Source organism: Callithrix jacchus, chromosome 5, assembly GCF_049354715.1.
Source record: "Callithrix jacchus isolate 240 chromosome 5, calJac240_pri, whole genome shotgun sequence".
Classification (NCBI taxonomy): domain Eukaryota; kingdom Metazoa; phylum Chordata; class Mammalia; order Primates; family Cebidae; genus Callithrix; species Callithrix jacchus.
Window position 1 is genome coordinate 72,528,492 of NC_133506.1, and position 18,122 is coordinate 72,546,613.

Sequence of the window (18,122 nt, forward strand, 5' to 3'; positions counted from 1 at the left end):
CTTTCTTTCTTTTTTTTTTTTTTTGAGACAGAGTCTCCCTTTGTTGCCAGGCTTGAGTGCAGTGGCATGATCATGGCTCACTGCAAACTCTGCCTCCCGGGTTCAAGCAATTCTTCTACCTCAGCTTCCTGAGTAGCTGGGACTACAGGTGCACGCCACCATGCCCAGCTAATTTTTGTATTTTTAGTAGAAACAGGGTCTCATCATATTGTCCAGGCTGGTCTCCAACTCCTGACCTTGTGATCTGCCTGCCTCAGCCTCCCAAAGTGCTGGGATTACAGGCTTGAGCCATCATGCCTGGCCATACCAGTCATTTTTATGCAAGTGTGTCTACCTCACCAGAAGGGGAGTTCATCACCAGCTCTGAGCCTGCCACATGTCGTAAGTGCTCAGTAAATGTTTTATTTGTTTATTTATATTTTGAGACAAGATTTTACTTTATCACCCAGGTTGGAGTGCAGTGGCACAGTCTCAGCTCACTGCAACTCCCAATGTCAAGTGATCTTCTCACCTCAGCCTCCTGAGTAGTTGGGACTATAGGCACACACTGCCACATCTGGCTAATTGTTGTATGTTTTTATAGAGACAGGGTGATGCCATGTTGCCCAGGCTGGACTTGGACTCCTGGACTCATGCAGTCTGTCTGACCTGGCTTCCTAAAGTGCTGGGATTACAGTTGTGTGCTGCCATGCCCAACCTTCTTTTTTGGGGGTCAGGGACACAGGATTTCTCTCTTTTGCCCAGGTGAGAGTACAGTGGCTCATTACAACCTCAGTCTCCTGGGCTCATGCAATCCTCCTGCTTCGGCCTCCTGATTACAGGTATGAGCCACTATGCCTGGCCAGTAAATATTTCTTAAATGATTAGATGACCTAGTTGAAGGAAAACTTGAAATGGTTCAGAGCAAGGTTAACTCCACTGGCTCTGTGTTCAGGAGCAGTGGAAGCCAAGAGGTGTAGACTGTTGTTAGTGATGGAATGCCATCTGCTGTTGAGAGAAAGGTACCGCAGTTTCTTCTACTCTACTTCTTCTATTATATAGAAATGTGCATCCTAGAGTGAAATGGAGCTTTGGAGATGGCCCAGCCTAATGCTGTTCTTTTATAGTTGGGGAAACTGAGGCACCCAAGGGTGAAGCAATGGTGTGAAGTTACCAAGTTGTTTGGTTAGAGACACAGATGGGGCTAAACCAGATGATAGAGGATATCTCCAGGATATAGGGGCAGGATGGATTGGTGGTTGAGGACAGGAACACCAGCCTAGAGACCATGAGACAGGGCCTGGTGGTGACCATGGAGCCAAAATGGGAGGAAATGAAGTGAAATGCATGAAGTTTCTGAGGTCAACAGCTGGCTAAGTGAGGGGGTAGGAGGTAACCAAGGGTCTGTGAATATCTATGAATGACCTTAGGATGGAACTTGAGGAAGAAGTGTCAGAAATGTCAGTCAGCAAGCCACTGCAGGTGTAGCAACATACCCTTCTTAGAAAGTTGATAACATGAATGGATTATTCACTAACCACCAATCCCATATTTAGTTTTGGTAACTCTACTAGGACCATCAGTTTGTTGAATGTTACTGTCAAGGATAGTGTTCCATTTCTTGGTATAAAAGTGATACAGCTGTTTCTCCTACCCTTCAGCTCCATTTTTTTTTTTTTTTTGAGACAGTCTTGTTATGTTGCCTAGGCTGGAATGTGGTAGTGCAATCTCAGCTCACAGCAACCTCTGCCTCCCGGATTCAAGTGATTCTTCTGCCTCAGCCTTCTGAGTACCTGGGATTACAGGCATGTGCCACCATGCCTGGCTAATTTTTGTGTTTTTAGTAGAGATGGGGTTTCGCCATGTTGGCCAGGCTGGTCTTGAACTCCTTACCTCAAGTGATCCATCTGCTTTGGCTCCCCAAAGTGCTGGGATTATAGGCATAAGCCACCGCACCTGACTCTTTTTTCTTGCGATAGAGTCTCACTCTGTTATCCAGGTTGGAGTGCAGTGGCATGGTCTTGGTTCACTGCAACCTCCGCCTTCCAGGTTCAAGCATTCTCCTGCCTTAGCCTCTTGAGTAGCTGAGATTACAGGTGTGTGCCACCACACCCGGCAAATTTTTGTATTTTTAGTAGAGACAGGGTTTCATCATGTTGACCAGGCTGGTTTCAAACTTCTGACCTCATGTGATCTGCCTGCCTCAGCCTCCCAAAGTGCTGGGATTACAGGCGTGAGCCTCCACACCTGGCTGAGCCACCATGCCTGGCCTCAGCTCCTTCTTAATGGAATCTTTAGAGCTGGAATTCACCTTGTAAGCGGTGTCACATAGCTGCAGCCTAATGTAATTTTAATGATGCCAGAACTGAAGCTCAGAAAAATAACTGTCCTAGAGTAACAGCAAGAAAAGAAGACCCCCAGCTGGGCACGGTGGTTCAAGCCTGTAATTCCAGCACTTTGGGAGGCCGAGGCAGGTGGATCACGAGGTCAAGAGATCGAGACCATCCTGGTCAACATGGTGAAACCCCGTCTCTACTAAAAAAAAATACAAAAAATTAGCTGGGCATGGTGGCACGTGCCTGTAATCCCAGCTACTCAGGAGGCTGAGGCAGGAGAATTGCCTGAACCCAGGAGGCAGAGGTTGCGGTGAGCCGAGATTGCGCCATTGCACTCCCGCCTGGGTAACAAGAGTGAAACTCCTTCTCAAAAAAAAAAAAAGAAGACCCTCCCCCAGCCCCACCTAGCTTTAACAGAAGGAAGAAGGGATTGTAAGAGAGAAAAGAATTAAAAGAGAAAAGAGTTAAATCATAGTTATAAGTGACTTGTCTCTTGCCAGGGACTTAGACAACACTGAGAGGCTTGTCAGAGTAGGTGGGTTTCAGTGTTTCTCTTGGAGAATTGCCCTCCAACTTGGAAAGCCAAGCATGGTAGTTGTCAGAATATGTCTCTGACAATAAAGCCATTGTTTTTTCTGTGATACAAATATAATTTGTATTAATTTATTAATTTAATGTATGATTATATAATATGTTTGCAAATATATTAAATTTATGTAAATGTTTAACATATTTGCTTTTTTGTTTGTTTTTTGAGATGGAGTCTTGCTCTGTCACTCAGGCTGAAGCACAGTGCTGCAATCTCAGCTCACTGCAACCTCTACCTCCTGGGTTCAAGCAATTCTCCTGCCTCAGCCTCCCGAGTGGCTGGGATTTTATAGGTGTGTGACACCATGCCCAGCTAATTTTTCTCTTTTTAGTAAAGATGGGGTTTCACCATGTTAGCCAGACTGGTCTTGAACTCCTGACCTCAGATGATCCACTCACCTTGGCTGTAATCCCAAAGTGCTGGGATTACAGGTATGAGTCACTGTACCCGGCCTGCATATGTTTACTATATAAATATTTATGTATTAAATTTGTATACATATCCACACTGTTCACACTATGCCAGGCCATGCCTGACTATTCAGCAATACAACTAAAGTCAGTACTACCTTTTACACCTTCATGACTTCATGAACTCACTGCCCTCTATGAAAAGATTTGCTGCAAGAAACTTTATTTAGGGAAGTTTGCTCAAAGTCTGAGAAGCCCATCTCATCCTCTAAAATCTATCCTTTTGCCAGACCAACAAAAAACTTGCTGTCACTTGCTTTTTAAAAACTTAATTCTTAATTATCAACTGGCAGTCATTAACTGTTTACTGAATGCCTCCCATAATATTCATGCTAATTCTTCTTCCTTTTTTTTTTTTTTTGAGATGGAGTTTCGCTTTTGTTGCCCAAGCCGGAGTACAATGGTGTGATCTTGGCTCACTGCAACCACTGCCTCCTGGGTTCAAGCAATTCTCCTGCCTCAACCTCCCAAGTAGCTGGGATTACAGGCGCATGCCAGCACGCTTGGCTAATTTTTTGTATTTTTAGTAGAAATGGGGTTTCACCATGTCAGCCAGGCTGGTCTCAAACTCCTGACTTCAGATGATCCACCTGCCTCAGTCTCCCAAGGTGCTGGTATTATAGGCATGAGCCACTGTGCCCAGCCTTCATGCTAATTTTTTTTTTTTAATTAAACGGAGTCTCACTCTGTTGCCAGGCTGGAGTGCAGTGGTGCGATCTTGGCTCACTGCAACGTCCATCTCCTGGGTTCAGGTAATTCTCCTGCCTCAGTCTCCCAGTAGCTGGGATTACAGGCACATGCCACCACGCCTGGCTAACTTTTGTATTTTTAGTAGAGACAGGGTTTCACCTTGTTGGACCAGGATGGTCTCGATCTCCTGACCTCATGATCCACCTTCCTCGGCCTCCCAAAGTGCTGGGATTATAGGCGTGAGCCACCATGCCCAGCCCCTTCATGCTAATTCTTTACATGAAAGAGCGCTTTATGGCTCACCGAATGTTTCTGCATCTGTGATCTCATTTGATTCTCATGATACCTGTGGGCAGAAGTCAGTGCTCAGTTTACCCCAAGGGCTCTTGCTGGGCCAGAAGACATTTAGGATGCTCTGACTTAGCTCTTAAGGAGTCTGTTTGGGAAGATGAGTTTTTTAAGCAAGTGAGTGAACCTCTGAGTGCTGAACTGAAAGGGCCCATCCCAAAACGGTGGGAGTTCTGAAAAGAAGCAATCATGAGGAGTTGGGGAAGTCCCAGATGGCTTTGATAAAGCAGATGGGGCTTGAGGGGGGTATTTAAAGAGCTTACATTCATTTATTCAACAGCAAGCATCAAGGCCCTGGTGAAAGCCCAGGGGTACAGTGATATAAAGGCAGATGAGGTGCCTACTCTCATGGAGCTGACTCTCTAGAATGGAAAGGAGACAGATAATAAACTAAATAAATGAACATACATTCAAATAACAAGTGCTCTGAAACCAATAAAATAAGACTACTTTAGATTAGATGGTCAAGGAGGGCCTCCTTGAGGAAGTGACTTTCAGACAAATAATCTCAGTCATAAGAAGTAGCTAGTCACTTTAGGATCTGTGGCAGAAGCTGCCAGTGCAAAGACTTGAAGGGGTAATGTGCTAGGTATGTTGGAGGAACCAAAAGAAGGCTCCTGTGACTTGAGTGAAGTGGGTAAGCAGTAGAGTTGCCAGATGAACTCAGGGTGAGGGCCTGGATGGAACAGTAAGGAATTGCAGGTGTTGGAACAGCTCTGAAGCAGCATGGTTTAGCTCAGTGTCTAGCTAGGTTTGCAGAAACTCAAAGAGGTTGTCAGCCTTCAGAGGCAAAGTTTTCACAAATGCAGTGTGTTGATTAAAAGAACCACTTGCCTGGCTAACATGGCAAAACGCTGTCTCTACTAAAATACAAAAATTAGCCTGGCCTGGTGACACACACCTGTAAGTCCGGCTACTTGGGAGGCTGAAGCAGGAGAATCTCTTGAACCCAGGAGACGGCAGAGGTTGCAGTGAGCCGAGATCATGCTACTGCTCTCCAGCCTGGGCAACAGAAAGACTCTGAATGAATGTTTAATTAATAAAAGGCCCTTTAAGGCATGACCCCTGCTTTGTATGTTTCCTTCCATAGCCAGGATGGAGGTGTACAGAGGGACCTGACTCAAGTGCCCCTCCCTACCCAGCTGTACAACTGGGCCGCACCAGAAGTGATCTTACAGAAGGCAGCCACAGTAAAGTCGGACATCTACAGCTTTTCTATGATTGTGCAGGAGATTTTAACAGGTAGATCCAGATCATTAATGATTGACCAAAGTCCCTATTCTTAGGTTGTATTTTTCTCCCTGCCAGGAGTTACTTACTTTTATGAAAATAGAAGACTTATTATCAAAAAAGAGATTCCTTGGCCAGGTGTGGTGGCTTATGACTGTAATCCCAGCACCTTGGGAGGCCAAGGTGGATGGATCACAAGGACAGGAGTTCAAGACCAGCCTGGCTAACTTGGTGAAACCCTATCTCTACTAAAAATACAAAAATTAACCGGGTGTGGTGGTATATGCCTGTAGGTTCAGCTACTTGGGAGGCTGAGGCAGGAGAATCACTTGAACTTGGGAGGTGGAGATTACAGTGAGCCAAGATTGTGCCGTTGCACTCCAGCTTGGGCAACAGAGTGAGACTCTGTCTCAAAAAAAAAAAAAAAAGGATTTCTTAAGGAAACCTTTTTGTATTTACAGAAAATATAAGATGATTGCCTAGAAATATTTGTCTCTTTTTTTTTTTGTCTTTTTGTTTTTTTCCTTTTTGTGGAGAACGGGGTCTCGCTACATTGCCCAAGCAGGTCTCGAACTCCTGGGCTCAAGCTGTCCTCCTGCCTCTGCCTCCCTAAGAGCTGGGATTACAGGCGTGAGCCACAGCACCTGGCCAAATATTTGTCTTTTAACTATTCTTTAAGACGCAGCAAACTGTGCAAGGTGGCTGATGCTTGTAATCCCAGCACTTTGTGAGGCCAAGGCAGGCAGATCACCTGAGGTCAGGAGTTGGAGACCAGCCTGGTCAACATGGTGAAACCCCGTCTCTACTAAAAATACAAAAATTAGCTGGGCATGGTGGCATGCACCTGTAGGCCCAGCTACTCAGAAGGCTGAGACAGGAGAATCTCTTGAACCTGGGAGGCAGAGGTTGCAGTGAGCTGAGATCACACCACTGCTTCCAAAAAAAAAAAAAAAAAGTCAGCATGGATGAATCTGGAGAACATCATTCTCAGCAAGCTGACACAGGAACAGAAAATGAAATACCGCATGTTCTCACTCATAGGTGGGTGATGAACAATGAGAACACATGGACACAGGGAGGGGAGCACTACACGCTGGGGTCTATTGGGGAGAATAGGGGAGGGACAGCAGGGGGGGGCGGAACTGGGGTGGGATAGCATAGGGAGAAATGCCAGATGTGGGTGAAGGGGAGGAAGGCAGCAAATCACACTGCCACATGTGTACCTATGCAACTATCTTGCATGTTCTGCACATGTACCCCAAAACCTAAAATGCAATAAAAAAAATGTCAGCAAAGCCCACCCATCTGCTTGTCAGTGATCATTTAGTCCAAGCAAAATTTTTAATCTGAATATTGGTATCAGTACTTATGATCTATGTTAGGTATCCCTTGAGAACTTGTAAATTAGGGGGAAAGACTAGCCTCTGAGAAGTAAACTATGAAATTAAACACACCCAGGGTCCAGTAGATGTATAAACAGTGTCACTTGAAAGAAATGGATGTACTTCCAAACCCACAGCTCTGATGTGAAGAAAGTAGTCACATCTCAAGATGGAAGGAATCCTTCAAGAAAAAGACACACACACACAGTAAAATCACATTCATTAAGGGCTGTTTTGTTTGTTTGTTTTTGAGATGGAGTCTCACTCTTTTGCTCAGCCTGGAGAGTGGTGGTCCAATCTCGGTTCACTGCAGCCTCTTCCTCCTGGGTTCAGGCAATTCTCCTGCCTCAGCCTCTCAAGTAGCTGAGATTACAGGCTCCCACCACCAACTGGGCTAATTTTTATATTTTTAGTAGAGATGGGATTTCACCATGTTGGCCAAGCTGGTCTCGAACTCCTGACCTCAGGTGATCCACCTGCCTTGGTCTCCCAAAGGGCTAGGATTACAGGTATGAGCCACCATGCTTGGCCAAGGGCTACTTTTTCATGGTATTTATGGTCCCAGAGGCAAAACAGTGGCATACATAAGATGATATTGGGCTTCCCTGCCAGTGGGGAGTCCATGTGTACATGTTGCTGACACTACTGTTTCCTATCTCTGTGGCAGGGATTTCCCTGATAAATGGGTAAAGTGGCTTCTCACCTATCACTGGTATTTTGGCCTTCCAGGTAGTTTTTCTACAGAGAGAAATTAATATATAAAGGAGCTAATTGTTTCTAAGGTACAGTGGGTTAGAAAAAAAAGTAAAGGAGTTAAGTGTTTTGCCTAAGGATACCAACCTTCATCTGATTTCTTTTCCCCCCACTCCATTCCATGGTTTCCTAATGTTACTCCTTTCTGTGACTTTTTCCTTACAGATGACATACCCTGGAGTGGCTTAGATGGCTCAGTTGTTAAAGACGCCGTGGTCTTGGGGAATTATTTAGAAGCTGACGTCAGGCTTCCAAAACCTTACTATGATATTGTAAAGTCAGGCATCCACATCAAGCAGAAAGACCGAACTATGAACCTTCAAGATATCCAGTATATTCTGAAGAATGACTTGAAGGTAAGACTTGAAGTTGTTGGGAGTTTGTCTGCTTACCTATCTCAGGAGAGTAGGGAGTTAGAGACCAAGACAAAGCTAGAGACCAAGTTGTAAGAAATTTTGGAAATCCTCACATTATTACACCCTTTCTGCGTTCTCGAGAAAAGCCTAACTGCTTAACTTGGTGAGAGCAGCATGAAATTGAGGAGGGGAGCCAGGGAGGTTCAACACATATTCATAGTAGGGGCATACTGAAGGTACTTCGTGGAGATTTAGTGCATGATAGCTATTATTATTGCTTTTAAGGTATTGGCAATAACAATAAACTAGTCAGTCTACCCAACAGGAATAAGAGTGAGTCTATTAGATACTTAGATGGTTTCTAAAGCTCCAGTCACATTCAGGATGACTGAGACTATGTCCTTGACAATATTTCCTGTGTTATAGGATTTTACTGGAGCCCAGAGAACTCAAACAACCGAGAGCCCCAGAGTGCAGAGATACGGACTCCATCCTGATGTCAATGTCTATCGAGGACTGACTTCAGAACACCCCAAAGAGACCCCTGACATGGAAATCAAAGCACTAAAAGAAATGGGTATGCCCCTAATTCACAGGTTGTGTTACTTTGACACAAATGTATTCTGAGAGTCACATGAGCTGCAACTAATTGACTCCTCTAAACTGTAGATATAACTTGTTTGTTTGTTTTGTGAGACAAAGTCTTGCTCTGTTGCCTGGGCTGTAGTGCAGTGGTACGATCTTGGCTCACTGCAACCTCTGCCTCCTGGGTTCAAGTGATTCTCATGCCTCAGCCTCTGAGTAGCTGGGATTGTAGGCGTGTGCCACCATACCTGGTTAATTTTTGTTTTCAGTGGGGACAGGGTTTTACCATGTTGGCCGGGCTGGTCTTGAACTCCTGGCCTCAAGTGATCTGCTTGTCTTGGCCTCCCAAAGTGCTGGGATTACAAGCATGAGCTACCATGCCTGGCCATTGTAGATGTAACTCACACTGGGAAAAGATGGATACCTTAGGAAAAAAATCAAGATCCTTAAATTATTAAGGTAAACTTTTTGGGTTTAGCATAGATCTAGAACTAAGTCATAATAATTGAGTTTATTTCGAGCATGATTAATCTTAAGAATTTGTTTAATTGCTTCACAAACAAAAAATACTCATTATAGAAAATCTGGAATCTTTTCAAGAAGAAAATTACTTTTTTTTCTTTTTTTTAAGAGACAGGATCTTACTCTGTAGCCCAGACTGGAGTATAAGGCACATTATAGCTTACTGCAGCCTCTGATTCCTGGGCTTAAGCCTCTTGAATAGCCAGGACTACAGGTACATGACAGTATGTTCTGCTAATTTTCTTTGAGGTTGTTTTTTTTTTTTTTTGAGACGTGGTTTTACTCTGTTTCTCAGGCTGGAGTGCAGTGGTGCAATCATAGTTCACTGCAGCCTCAATCTCCCAGGCTCAAGTAATCCTCCTGCCTTGGCCTCCCAAATAACTGGGACTACAGGTGTGTACTATTACACCTAGCTAATTTAAAAAATTTTTAGTAGCGTTGAGGTCTCACTATGTTGCCTAGGCTGAATTCAAGCAGTCCTCCCACCTGGGCCTCCCAAAGTACTGGGATTACAGGCATGAGCCACCACACCTGGCCTAAAAAAAAAAGGGTTTTTTTTTGTTTTGTAGGAATGGGGTCTCATTATATTGCCCAGGTTGGTCTTGAACTCCTGGCCTCAAGCAGTCCTCCTATGTCAGCCTCCCAAATCACTGGGATTACAGGTATGAGCCATTTTGTCCAACCAGTTTTACTACATTTTAGTACATTTGAAAACCTTAGAATTTAGAGCTGGAAAGGACCTTGCAGTCATCAGGCTTAATGCCTTCATATTACAGATGAGAAAGCTAAGGTTCAGAGAGGTTGTAACCTGCTCAGGATCACAGAGAACTTGTTACAGAACTGGAACCCAGGCCTTCCGATTCCAGCCAAATGACCATTCACTCTGACTCTCCTTCAGCAGTGCTTCCAGAGTTTCCCCATAACGTCTCATTACTTTGGCTCCTTCATCCCATTCTCTGCAAGGTATATACCTGTAAACCAGGGGTGGTGAGTGGTCAGTCCTGGCATTCTTTTTTGAGGCTTTTATTACTCCCATAATGTAATAGCTCTTTGGGTGGTCTCTAGGCTACTTTTATCAGATGCTCACCAAGAGCATAACTTTAACTGAGAAATAGCCAAATTCTTTTGTATGAAAAGAAGGCTATGATTGTGGTCCTTAAGATTCAGGGGAGCCGCGCACAGTGGCTCATGCCTATAATCCTAGCACTTTGGGAGGGTGAGACAGGAGGATCACTTAAAGTCAGGGGTTTGAGAGCAACCTGGGCAACATAGCAAGGGCCTGTCTCTACAAAACAAGACAAGATTCAGGGGCCAAAAATTTGCATGTCTTGAAAGTTATGCATGTTTTGGACACACAATAAATTAAGCAAAACATATTTCCATCATGGCTAGATCCCTGCCCCAACAATTTCTGCCTTATTCCATGTCAAAATAGGAGCTTTCATTTGGTGACAAATACTCCCTCACCCTTTGTGAGTGTATCCAGTAGTCTTCCACAAGTGGGAAGGGGGTGGGATAATAAAAGGCTTAAAAAAAATTTTTTTTTACAGTCTTGGCCTCTTGAACAGGCCAAGGCTGCTTAGCTGCCAAATATGTTCATTTTAATCAGTTGCATTTTGCTGCTCTTTTCAATAGGCAGTCAGCCTCATTCACCAAAAGTTCACTCTTTATTCACCGAGGGAACGCTAGATCCTCAGGCCCCAGATCCATGTCTGATGGCTAGGGAGACTCAGAATCAAGATGCTCCTTGCCCTCCTCCATTTATGGCAGAAGAAGCCAGCAGCCCCAGCACAGGTCAGGCAAGCCTCTGTAGTTTTGAAATCAATGAGATCTTCTCAGGCTGCTTGACTTTGGAAGATGATATAGAAGAGCCTCCAGGAACTGCTTCATCTTTTGAGGCAGACAGATCTAACCAGGTAGATGAACTAAAATCCATGGAAGAATTACTGGATAAGATGGAGAGAGAGGCATGTTGTTTTTGGAGTGAGGATAAGAGCTCTTCAGAAACTGGCACAGAACACTCTTTCGAGGACTGGGACTGGCAAAGTGGTTCACTCAGTTCACTCAGCCTTCCTGAGCCAGTCAGAGAAGCCATGAGCAATTTGAACAAGAGGTCTGCAACTGAGGAGTATTACCTCAGTAAGTGTGTGCTGGATCTAAAGATTATGCGGACAATAATGCAACAGAATGATGATAGGCTGAGGAATATTGAGCAGATATTAGATGAAGTTGAGATGAAACAGAAGGAGCAGGAAGAGCACATGTCTTTGTGGACCACTTCAAGAAATTTTGCAAATCTCTACAACTTACCTCCCACCGTGGGCCCTCCATCTTTAAGCTATATTCCTCCTGTGCTGCAGCTTTCAGGGGGTCAGCAGCTGGACACTAGTGGCAACTGCCCAACTCTAGCAAGGTTTCCAAGAACAGTGAGAGACTTTCAAGGGGGACATCTTGGCAAAAGATCCAGGAAAAGAAGTGGCTGTGGCTGGAAACCTTTCACCCAAGTCTCTGAAGTAAGCACTGGAGATCAGTCAGAGATGAGCCATCAGGTAATCTAAGTGGGAGGAAGGGGCAACCTAAGCAGGACCCCAGAGCTGGGTTCAATGTTGCCCCTAATCTATGTGCAGGGACTGACATATATGCAAATGGCTCATAGCAAGGTACTCTTGGCTTTGGGAAATCAGACCTCCAGGATCAAGGTAGAGATACTCTGCCTCCCAGTCCAAACCCAACACACAGACCATGTCCTCTGTAAATTCATATGTATCAAATTGAACCATATGCAGTTGCTGTTTTATTAATCAAAATGATCAAGTATTGGCAATTTTGCATGGCTCAACTTAATTGAATATAGTATTTTGGACAGGTATTAATCTCCATTCTAAGTTGCTTATTCATTCATTCATTCATTCAGTCAGTCAGTCAGTCACTCACTCACTCATTCAGCAAACATCGGTAGAGCCAGAGGCTATCTAGACTCTGGGTTCTGAAGATGAGTAAGCCATAAACTCTGCCCATAAGTAGCTCAAAAATCAACTGGGGACTGGGGGACCTGGTGGATCAAAGAAAACACCTCAGAGTAGGTGAGCAGACACCATGGGAGCTGGCTGGGAGCGGTAGCCTGCAGAAGGATTCCTCTGTGAGCTTCCTTAGGACAGGGTTGACCTCTGGCTCCTATGTCCCAGCACCTAGCACGGTGCCCAGTACATAGAAGGAACTTGATAAATGGTCAGTGAAGGAATGAGGGAATGAATGAATGAATGAATGAATTTGAACAAGTTCACACTCAGAAAGCTGGCTGTCTCTTGAATTATAGAATATTAGAGTCAGAAGATCTCTTAGACATGGATTAGCTCTGTCATTTTACAGAGTGCGAAGCTCAAGCTCAGTGATGTCAAGATGCAGATGGGGTAGGAGAGGTCTACCCCATTGGAAGAAAGTTGTTATTACTGATACTTAGAATTGCTAGCCCATGGCGATAAAAAGCAGGCAAACTTTTACTGGGTTTTGTTACTGTTTTAAAATTCTCTGCTTAACAGGTACCCTCTTTTAAATTTTTAAATTAAATTAAATTTATTTATTTTGAGACAGAGTCTTGTTCTTTTGCCCAGGCTGGAGTACAGTGGCAGGATCTCGGCTCACTACAACCTCTGCCTCCCAGGTTCAAATGATTCTTCTGCCTCAGCCTCCCGAGTAGCTGGAACTACAGGCATGTGCCACCAGGCCCAGCTAATTTTTTGTATTTTCAGTAGAGACAGGGTTACACCATGTTGGCCCAGCTGGTCTTGAATTCCTGACCATAGGCGATCCACTTGCCTCAGCTTCCCAAAGTGCTAGGATTACAGATGTGAGCCACTGTGCCTGGCCAAATATACCCTTTTATTGCCTATACAGGGCAGATAGCTCTCCCTGCTATCCTCAACTTGCTGTGCTACTACCAAGGGCCAGGTTGGTTAGGAGCAGGTCTCCTGACTCCTGGTCTGTTGTTCTTTCATTGTTCAATGCTGAAACTTAGGCTTCAGTCCTCACTCAGAACATTTGGAAAAGCATTGGCATTTATTTTTTTCTGGAGTGAAGTGGCACTATCATGGGTCACTGCAGCCTCAATCTTCTGGACTCAAGCAATCCTCCCACCATAGACCCCTGAGTAGCTGGAACTATAAGCCATACCAGCACACCCGGCTAATTTTGTGAGTTGTAGAGATGGGGTCTCAACATGCCCGGCCGGTATTTATTTATCTTTTTATTTTTTGAATAGAGATGGGGTTTCACTCTTCTGCCCAGGCTGGTCTCAAACTCTTGAGCTCAAGCAGTCCACCTGCCTTGGCCTCCCAAAGTGCTTAGATTACAGGCAAAAGCCACCATGCCCAGCTGTCATTTGTTTTTATATAAAGAGAAGACACAGTCAGGTGGAGTGGCTCACGCCTGTAATCCCAGCACTTTGGAAGGCCAAGAGAGGTGAATTGCTTGAGCCCAGTAGTTCAAGACCAGCCTGGGCAACATAGCTAAACCCTGTTTCTACAAAAGATATCAAAATTAGCTGGGCAGGGTGGCACATGCCTGTAGTCCCAGCTACTCGGGAGGCTGAGGTGGGAGGATCACCTGAGCTTGGGAAGTCGAGATTTCAGTGAGCTGAAATCATATCACTGCACTCTGGCACAGACAACAAAGTGAGACCCTATTAAAAAAAAAGGCACAAATAATTTATTTATATCCTAATATTTCTGTTTCCATAGAAAGTTAGAGTTTGCTAGAAACTATTAGAAATAACTTTTTTTTTGAGACAGAATCTCATTCTGTCAAAGAAGCTGGAGTGCAGTGGCACAATCTCGGCTCACTGCAGCCTCTGCCTCCCAGGTTCAAGCAATTCTTCTGCCACAGCCTCCCAAGTAGCTAGGACTACAGGCACGCATCACCATGCCTGGCTAATTTTTGTATTTTTAGTAGAGACGGGGTTTCATCATATTGGCTAGGCTGGTCTCAAACTCCTGACCTGGTGATCCGTCCGCCTCGGCCTCCTAAAGTGCTGAGATTACAGGCGTGAGCCATCACGCCAAGCCTGAAATAACTTTAATATATTATGTTTTCATTATCTATTGATGTGTAACAACAACAGCAAAGCCCAAAACCTAGTGGCTTAAAATAACAATAGTTTATTATTTCTCACAATTCTGTGGGTCAGGAATTTGACAGGGTTTACTTGAGTGGTCCTTCTGTTCCACATGGCCATTGGCTGGCATCATTCACTTGATTGGGGTCAGCTGGAGGTTCTACTTACCTGTCTGGTACTTTGAGCTCCTCCAGGTGGCCTCTCTTAGCACTTGACTTGTCATCATTCAACAAATAGTCTCACCCAAGCTTCTCTACAGCATGACTTTGCAAGTGAAAGCTAAAATTACCAGGCCTCTTAAAAGTTAGTTCTGACCCTAGGACTGTGTCACTTTCTCTGCTTTCTGTTGGTCAGAGAAAGTCATGAGGCCAGCCCAGTTTCAATGGGTGGGGAAATAGACTCTAGCTCCTTATGGGAGGCGTGGCAGGGTGGACAGGAGGGAGGGAATTGATGGTGGCTACTGCTGGAAACCGTCTACTGGTACATAGGACATAAATCCATACCAGATGGGCACAGTGGCTCACGCCTGTAATCCTAGCACTTTGGGAGGCCGAGGCGGGCACATCACAAGGTCAGGAAAGTGAGACCATCCTGGCCAACATGGTGAAACCCCATCTCTACAAAAAAAATACAAAAATTAGCCGGGTGTGGTATGGGCACCTGTAATCCCAGCTACTAGGGAGGCTGAGGCAGGAGAATTGCTTGAAACCGGGAAGCAGAGGTTGCAGTGAGCTGAGATCGAGACACTGCACTCCAGCCTGGCGATGGAGCAAGACCTGGTCTTTAAAAAAAAAAATGCTACCATGTTTATTTTTTCTTTAAAGATGTCACCCTCTTTTTCTAGCATCAGGGAAAAAGCCATCTGCATCTAAATAAATGTTTCAGACAATTCAAGTTTATTTCTTTAATTTCTTAGTTCTTAAAATTTAAATTATACTGAATGAAAACATTACAAACTTCATTACATTCTAAATGTCTATTTTGATTATATTCTAAACATATTCTAACCTTTCGTTAGTGACAGTGGTATTTTTCTGAATATCTGTTATGGTGAAGCATCATGATACAGTGCTATCTTAAGCTTCCACTAAGGAGCATGTTTGCCCATACAAAGGCCTTTGGAGCTTCAGGGAGCATGTAGTAATTTTTTGTGCCTCCTCTCACTTTTAAACAACTTGCTGCCATCTCCAAACTCCACATTTGTTGCTTTAATTTGCTGTAGGCAAGGAAATATAGTTAATTAAGTTTCTTAAAATTATATTAAAATTGGAATAAGCAGAGCCAAAAGACTCATGAATAAAGAGCATAGACTTTCATTTGTTTTACTTCTGCTATTTCCTAAGTATTGTAACCTTTATTGTATTATATTTTATTTTCATAGCATCCTCACTGGTAGGTATTATTGTTCTTATTTTATGGATGAGGAAACTAAAGTGCAAGATTGTCTTAATGGCAGGGTGCAGTGACTCAATCGGTAATCCCAGTACTTTGGGAGGCCCTGGCGGATGCATCATTTGAGGCCAGGAGTTTGTGACCAGCCTGGCCAACATGGTGAAAACCCTATTTGTTTTCTATTAGAAATACAAAAATTAGCGGCGAGGTAGTGGCTGTCGCCTATAATCCCAGCTACTCAGGAGGCTGAGGCATGAGAATCTCTTGAGCCTGGGAGGCGGAGGTTGCAGTGAGCCGAGATCACACCACTGTACTCCAGTCTGGGCAGCAGAGTGAGGCCCTGTCTCAAAAAAAAAAAAGAAAAGAAAAAGATTGTCTTAGGTTAATCCAAATAACACTTAGACTACACCCCAAGGCCCATGACTCCTGCTACAAAGATCTTCTTGCTTCATATTTATATAGGAGGAGGAAAACGCTCAGGACAATGTTTGGCTTTTTAAATTTCTACATTGTCTGCTTATTCTCCATTTGTGCCCTACCTGGGCTAGGTTCCTGGAGACCAACATTTCTGAGTAAACACCTCCAGATAAGAGATGGGTTATTAGATAGGAAACATGCAAAGGGAAATGCTGGTAGGTCTGGTTATTTCTATACATTTAGCAAGAATGGCTTTGAAAATAGTGTGAGAGTGAAGAGAATGGGAATTCTCTCATCAAAGTACTGAAACATGTTTATTGCTTTTTAAGCTGTCAACTCTTTGCAACCCTGGAAAACAGAACACAGATCAACAATTTCAGCCCACTCAAGGAGCTAAGGACAGTTTGGAGAGAAGCAGCATCCAAAATACCAATAGGTGCGTCAACATTTTGTTGTTCTTAATGTCACCATGCCTTTAGACTTCTCTGTGTCTCTGAGCCCACTCAGTGATCTTCCTATGTCTAGTGACAAAAGGACTGTGAGTGATGAGGTAGAGCAATGCAGATTGGCAGGTTCTTCCACTGAGTGAGTGGGAAGAGCAGTGTAATGGGAACATGAGGAAGCATCAAAGCCGAAGTGGCTGGCAGGTGAATCAGAAGGAACTCATCAATTGTCAGAAGCAAAGCATCTTGCCTGTCCACAACTGCACAGATAGTTTTTCTTACAAAAACAAACACCAGGTATTCCATTTACCAGTGCTCCACAAGCCAAACTAATTGGAAACCAAGGTTGTTTAAAGTGTCACTGACTCCAGAGGGAGAGTTGAACAGCATCACTATTACTCTGGGGTGTGTGATTTCCAGCCAGATGAATGAAACAAATTGTCTTTAGCGCAGATCACTGGAAGAAGAGTGTGTGTATGTTTGTATATATATATATATTCATACACATATTTTATATATAATATATTCGTACATATATGCATATATTGATCCACACATATATGCATATATACATCTATTCATGGATGTATGTGTTTATATTTATATACACACACACACACACACACACACACATATATTCATACATACACACATGCTGAGTTTTAAATAAGTAAAACAGGCTGAGCGTGGTAGGTCATGCCTGTAATCCTAGCACTTTGGGAGGCCGGGGTGGGTGGATCACTTGAGATCAGGAGTTTGAGAACAGCCTGGCCAACATGATGAAACTGTCTCTACTAAAAATACAAAAATTGCATTGGAACCAAATTATTTTCTGTGTGAGAAAAAAAATACAAAAATTAGCCAGATGTGGTGGCGGGTGCCTGCAATCCCAGCTACTTGGGGGGTGGAGGCTTGAGAATCCCTTGAACCCAGAAGGCGGAGGTTGCAGTGAGCCAAGATGGTGCCACTGCACTTCAGCCTTGGCAACAGAGCGAGACTCTGACTCAAAAATAATAATACATAAATAAAGAACTTAAGTAAAACAAATTTATTTGGTGTGTGGTAATATTTTTTTAATTTTAAAAAATTTATTTAAATTTTTTTGGTTTAAATTTAATTAGGTATTATAAGTAAGGGACTTACTAAAGGAGCAATAAATGTTTTTCAAGGTAGACTAATATATCAGTTTTAGTTTTTCTTTTCTGTGGATAAATGGTAGCACTAATCCACAACTTTCAAGTCAGTTCTCCTGGGAAAAAAAAAAAGAACTTTTTATTCCTCCCCCTATTGGTGACTGAGACTAATGACAAGTTTGCTGTTTCATGTTGGTAAATATGTACGTAAAGGAGAATGAAGGAAGCTGTCCAGACATTTAATTATATTAATTAATTAATTACATTTTTTTGAGACTGAGTTTTACTTTTGTTCCCCATGCTGGAGTGCAATGGTGAGATCTCAGCTCACTGAAACCTCCATGTCCCAAGTTCAAGCGATTCTCCTGCCTCAGCCTCCCGAGTAGC

General features: G+C 43.7%; 1 protein-coding gene across 22 annotated transcripts in view; it reads left to right on the forward strand.

Annotated features, from left to right (window-relative positions):
- LOC128928139 (inactive serine/threonine-protein kinase TEX14-like) overlaps window positions 1-18,122 on the forward strand; it is a 113,408-nt gene that overhangs the window by 58,687 nt on the left and 36,599 nt on the right. For 21 of the 22 annotated variants that reach the window (XM_078372792.1, XM_078372791.1, XM_078372794.1 and 18 more), the window contains exons 11-15: window positions 5,503-5,654; window positions 7,943-8,133; window positions 8,560-8,710; window positions 10,876-11,789; window positions 16,489-16,595. In XM_078372792.1, the coding sequence (XP_078228918.1) occupies window positions 5,503-5,654; window positions 7,943-8,133; window positions 8,560-8,710; window positions 10,876-11,789; window positions 16,489-16,595 (1,515 nt within the window). The remainder of the gene's footprint in view (window positions 1-5,502; window positions 5,655-7,942; window positions 8,134-8,559; window positions 8,711-10,875; window positions 11,790-16,488; window positions 16,596-18,122) is intronic. The other variant, XM_078372786.1, reaches the window with a different exon arrangement.